Source organism: Salvelinus sp. IW2-2015, linkage group LG20 (genome assembly GCF_002910315.2).
Source record: "Salvelinus sp. IW2-2015 linkage group LG20, ASM291031v2, whole genome shotgun sequence".
NCBI classification, from domain to species: Eukaryota; Metazoa; Chordata; class Actinopteri; order Salmoniformes; family Salmonidae; genus Salvelinus; species Salvelinus sp. IW2-2015.
In genome coordinates, this window is record NC_036860.1 from 13,650,465 (window position 1) to 13,656,044 (window position 5,580).

General features: G+C 41.6%; 1 protein-coding gene across 2 annotated transcripts; it reads right to left on the reverse strand.

The window, feature by feature from the left end:
- Nucleotides 1–816: 816 nt before the first annotated feature.
- On the reverse strand, nt 817–3,283 carry LOC111981798 (ferritin, middle subunit). 2 transcript variants are annotated; one of them, XM_024013244.3, is made up of 4 exons: nt 2,985–3,283; nt 2,460–2,606; nt 1,663–1,788; nt 817–1,181 (listed from the first exon to the last, which is right to left on the reverse strand). In XM_024013244.3, exons 1-4 carry the CDS (start codon nt 3,084–3,086, stop codon nt 1,026–1,028), a joined length of 531 nt encoding a protein of 176 aa, XP_023869012.1. In that variant the 5' UTR covers nt 3,087–3,283; the 3' UTR covers nt 817–1,025. The 2 variants fall into 2 exon arrangements, with proteins under 2 accessions (XP_023869012.1, XP_070305322.1); XM_070449221.1 differs by lacking the exon at nt 817–1,181 and adding an exon at nt 2,010–2,233 and having other exon boundaries at nt 1,664–1,788; nt 2,985–3,281.
- Between the last annotated feature and the right edge of the window lie 2,297 nt (nt 3,284–5,580).

Sequence of the window (5,580 nt, forward strand, 5' to 3'; positions counted from 1 at the left end):
ACAACTGTGCTCAATTTACCATGTCAATACTTCTTGGTTGTAACTGTTGGTTGCAGTTGTGAAAAGAAAATAGTTGCATAGTTATTGAAAATGCCATTGCTGATTAGACAGTTCTCTTTAGGCTATTTTCCCCTTTAACCAAATGGTCTATCCACTAGAAACTCATTTAGAATATGGACACATTACAAAAAAATTCAGTTAAGTATTAAAGTTAAGCTTGACTGTTAATTACCAAAATTAAAGTGTTCAGTAATTTCAGTAAATTACCAGTAGCTTTGCAACCATATGACAGTTCCAATAAGCCCCTTATGGTGAACGAGAGGCTTGTAGAATCCTTACTATTTTAGTATTCAGTTCATAGTTTGCTGTAGGGGGACTATTGGGCATGAAACTGAAATAAACAAAATGATTAAAGATTAATTTCTCAGTAAGAGCCAAACTTCCATCACTAGAGAAATGCGCCATAACAGCTGGCTAACAGCTTTGATTGACCTCTAGGCCGTCTAAAACTTGTGATGCACAGAGTAAAGGTCTACATCAACTGTTGTCACCCATTTCACTCCTTTGGACCTAGAGTTGACAGGTTAGGCCCTTAATTGACATGGCACTATAACAAGATACTGTAGAGGACACGCTCTGTGGTAAGAGGTAATGTCCTTTATAAACCTCATGTTAAACTTCCCCTATTGTTAGGACCCTCAGGCACTAGTAGGTCTACAATTGTCAGTATTTACCACCAGGAAACAAAGATACTCATTAAGACAGAGCATAGAACCTGAATAGACTAATACAACATCCATTACAACAATTAGAAAATAAATTTGTGATATTTTTTATTGTTTTACAAGATGCCTTGCCTCAAATACAGTAGTGTTGTCAACAAAACACCTCAATGTTACAGCTGTGTTGCACTGCACCAGTTTAACACTCTCCCCTCCCTATAAAGAAAAAGCCAGTAGGATCTATCAGAAAAGCCAAGAGTCCTGGACTGAGGCTGGAGGCCGTAGCCTGGGGATGGGAGTGGTTTAGCTCTGGCCTCCCAGGGTGTGCTTGTCAAACAGGTACTCTGCCATCTTGTTVTTGACAGCATCCATCTTGGTGAGGTTGGTGATGTGGTCTCCCAGCTTCTTAATGGCCTCCACCTGCTCYTTCAGGTAATGGGTCTCCAGGAAGTCACACAGCTAAAGAGGGAAAACACAGGTCAGACATGAGAATGACTACAGACTATTGTAGATACAGTAACACAAGAGCCTGGTGGTAATGGCATAAGTGCAGATAATATGTTTCCAGCTTTTTTTTTTAACTAGGCAAGTCATTTAACACATTCTTATTTACAATGACATCCTAACGTGGAATAGTGGGTTAACTGCTTCGTTCAGGGGCAGAACATATTTTTACCTGGTCAGATAGGGGATTCAAGCCAGCAACCTTTGTTACTGGCCCAACGCTCTAACCACTAGGCAACCTGCCACCCTTTATGCAAAATTATGCATTAGCTGCATTGTGTGTATAGTGTGCATCTGTGGACTATTGTGTGCGTGTGAAGAAGCAGGTCACACAATCCTGTGTCATTAATCAGAGCTACAACAACCTGATCATCTCCTGAGACAGTACCTGTCTTCTATGTGATACATACATGTGATGTGCGGTTCCTCAACTTACATGGGGGTCAACCTTGCCAGAGGCAATCTTGTGCAGGTCCAGCAGGGCCTGGTTCACATTCTTCTCCAGCTGCAGAGCACACTGCATGGCCTCCAGCCCATTGCCCCACTCATCACGTTCTGGCTTCTACACAGGACAGAATGAACACAGAAGTGTAAGGGACTACTAGCAGACATTAAGGTTAGGATAAAGTGAACAGTTAAACCCCTCACACTCAGTTCAGTGGTTAGAGGCAGTATGTTCAGGACTACTCCAGGTTCTCTAGATCAACTCTGTAGACACTCTCCTCCATGAAGTAAAGACATGTCTACAATCTAAAATGGTGTTTTCGATGCTGAGGGGCTCACCTTGATGTCCTGGAGTAAAATGCGTCCACCTCTCTTGTTCTGGAAAGAAAGTAGCTTGTCGGCGTGCTCGCGCTCCTCGTCGCTGTTCTCCTTGAAGAAATGCGCGAAGCCAGACAGAGCCACATCGTCACGGGAGAAATAGAAAGCCTGGGNACATTCTTCTCCAGCTGCAGAGCACACTGCATGGCCTCCAGCCCATTGCCCCACTCATCACGATCTGGCTTCTACACAGGACAGAATGAACACAGAAGTGTTAGGGACTACTAGCAGACATTAAGGTTAGGATAAATTGAACAGAGTTACACTCCTCACTCAGTTCAGTGGTTAGAGGCAGTATGTTCAGGACTACTCCAGGTTCTCTAGATCAACTCTGTAGACACTCATCCATGAAGTAAAGACATTTCTATCAGTCTACAATCTAAATGGGTTTTTCGATGCTCAGGCGCTCACCTTGATGTCCTGGAGTAGAACGCGTCCACCTCTCTTGTTCTGGAAAGAGAGTAGCTTGTCGGCGTGCTCGCGCTCCTCGTCGCTGTTCTCCTTGAAGAAATGCGCGAAGCCAGACAGAGCCACATCGTCACGGGAGAAATAGAAAGCCTGGGCGGATAAACAAGACAGTGTGGTTAAAAGAAAAAAATTACAACCTGAACGTGCCTCTGCATTCGGTCCTTGTTGTTGCAACTAAGGTTGATGACAAAGGCTAGTCCATAGTCTACTTGGTAACATGCCAAATAACGAGGAGTTGTTATGCGCTCTGTCCAAGGTAGGATAGATTCCCAACGTCATTTGAATGCTATATATACCTGAAGGCTGTTAATAGCCAAGCCAACAAACTCAAATATGTACTTCACGGAGTTAAGTTTATCGGCTATTAATTGTTTAGGACTACAGAAAAGGTGAAAAAAAGGCATTTAAGCCCAGGCATAATAATAAACAGGTAGATCAACAAAACGGTAATCTTGGTAGACTCCTTACCATTGAAGTGTAGGTGTAGGAGGCAAACATCTCCATGTTGATCATCCGGTTGATGGCAGCTTCGCAATCGTGGTGATAGTTRTGGCGGATCTGAGACTCCATCTTCGCAGATTTTCTTTTATATCTAAATGAAAGTACAAAAATASAGTTTCTTCAACTATTATAGTTAGAGTAAGTGTTATGTTATCAATCCGGAATGTTCTATAATACAGGACGAAGGCAGAGGAGTTCCGTTCAATCACTGTTGAAGCAAGAACTTCTTCATGCGTCTTCCCAGACTTGTGAATTGGAAGGAGCTTTGTTCGCTCTATTTATTGTTCCAAACGGAACACGTCAGTGAAATCCACCCTCACAGAGCGTAGCCAATCACCATTAGAATTTCAACAGGAACTAGGCGGATCATTTGATGACGAGCCCACTCCTCAGGAGCGAATGAAACATTGTGTGTTCTCATGWATTCTTGATAATCATATAGTTGGCCATCATTATTCAATAATTGTTTCATCCAAATAATGTTGTTGTCAAACCAGTCTTGGAAAAATAAAGACTTGTTTTTGTGTTTTAAGTCTTTCTTATTCCAGATTGTATACTTATGTTCTTATGTCAGAAGATTTTGGAGTGTTAGAWGATTTTATCTTGAAAGAGAAGACTATTAATGTTAATCTGAGAGACTTTGATATTATGTTTTATGATATGGACCCTGATTTAACATTCATTGTTAATTTGTTTATCTTTCATGGAAGATTCTTTATCCATAAAATGAAGTGGGCAGAGAACAAACCCCTCTTCACATTATTTAAGATAGAATTTCAAATATTATTTTGAAATGATCAGTAAATGTAAAAACAAAAAAGCAATATGAGTCTCTTTATGGTGCATATCTCCCTCACTAACTTTAAACATCAGCTGTCAGAGCAGGTCACAGATCATTGCACCTGTACATAGKCCATCTGTAGGTAGCCCATCCAACTACCTCATCCCCATATTGTTACTTATTTTTTTGCTCCTTTGCACCCCAGTATCTCTACTTGCACACTCATCTTCTGCACATCTATCACTCCAATGTTTAATTGCTAAATTGTAATCACTTCGCCACTACGGCCAATTTATTGCCCTACCTCCCTAATCATACCTCATTTGCACATACTGTATATAGATTTTTTTCTATTGTGTTATTGACTGTATGTTGTGTTTATTCCATGTGTAACTCTGTGTTATTGTTTGTGTCACACTGCTTTGCTTTATCTTGGCCAGGTCGCAGTTGTATACGAGAACTTGTTCTCAACTGGCCTACCTGGTTAAATAAAGGTTACATTTGAGTATACTGTAAAAGCTCGGTAAACTTTTAGTTGAGCTTACTAGCGCTTCGACTGTCTACCGGAAGCTGATGCTGTTGCTATGCAACCTCTTGCTAGCTTGTTAGAATAACTAATTACTAGCTAGACATCATACGATTTCGGATGTGTTTTTAAATTCAATCTGGAGTGCCAGAGTACGCTCTGGGTGTTCATAAATTCAGAGCGTTGTCAGATTGTCCTTTCGTAAATTCAAAGCGTTTCGCTCTCGGAGCGTTCAGAGCCCACACTGGCCGCTCTGGCCGAGGAGTAAGGTTGATCCGAGCATTTTGACRTCACAACGGCAGTCAAGCACCCAAGCTAACTGGCTAACTTTGGRTAGCTTGCTAGCTACTTCCAGTGTCCATTGAGAACGCACAATGACTATACCARTTAGCTTATCCTGATGTATCAATAGCCAACTAACTTTACGTTAGGTATCTAGCTAACATACCGGTACATACTGCTGTAATGATATGCTATGCGGTTCGTAAGGACAGCGTAGCTAAAAAATTGTCAGCCAACATCAGACATAACGTGTAAAGTAACTTATTTGAAAAGTCATTACATCGCTCAACATTTTCTTAACCTTTGTCATAATTAGTTAAAACAATGAAATGTATCCGCTCTTGTAATAAACAAAGTAACATTTTTTAAACAGATTAAGATGAGGTCGAGYCGYGAGCATTTACTCCACCCGTGAGATTAGCCCYTTTTTGTGTGGATGTATATAACAGTGTCAAATTACTTGCGGATTTTGATCGAATAGAAGTTTCGTAATGTTTAAGCTTTAACAAATGTACTAATATATGTGGATGCACTGAAGGGTGACACAGCGTTTTAAGTCTGTATTCTTTCCCCTTCCCCCTCTATTTCTCTCCCTCCTTCCCACTCCTTCTCCTGTCATAACCTCCTGTTGGTTCTACTACAGTATGGAATGACTCAGGCTCTGCCCTGGCTGTATTTCTGCCGTGTCATTGTGACTCAGCATTCTGCAGTCTCAAGCAGAGACGGAAGAGGAAGCGAGAAGTTCCACTCCCTCAATGGTTCTGTTTCAATGGAAGTCAAGGACTAAGCAGCAGACAGCTATCGCATTGTGGTTCTATAGAGAAACACCCCCCCCCCTCCCCACCCCCTCAAGCAGACATGGTAAATGGCATGAGTGAATACCTTCATTTATTCACCATCTTTGGCCTGAAGGCCATTCTTTTCCGCTCATCACCGTGACAACTCATAGTTTCCCGTGGGACTCTCTCTCGTGT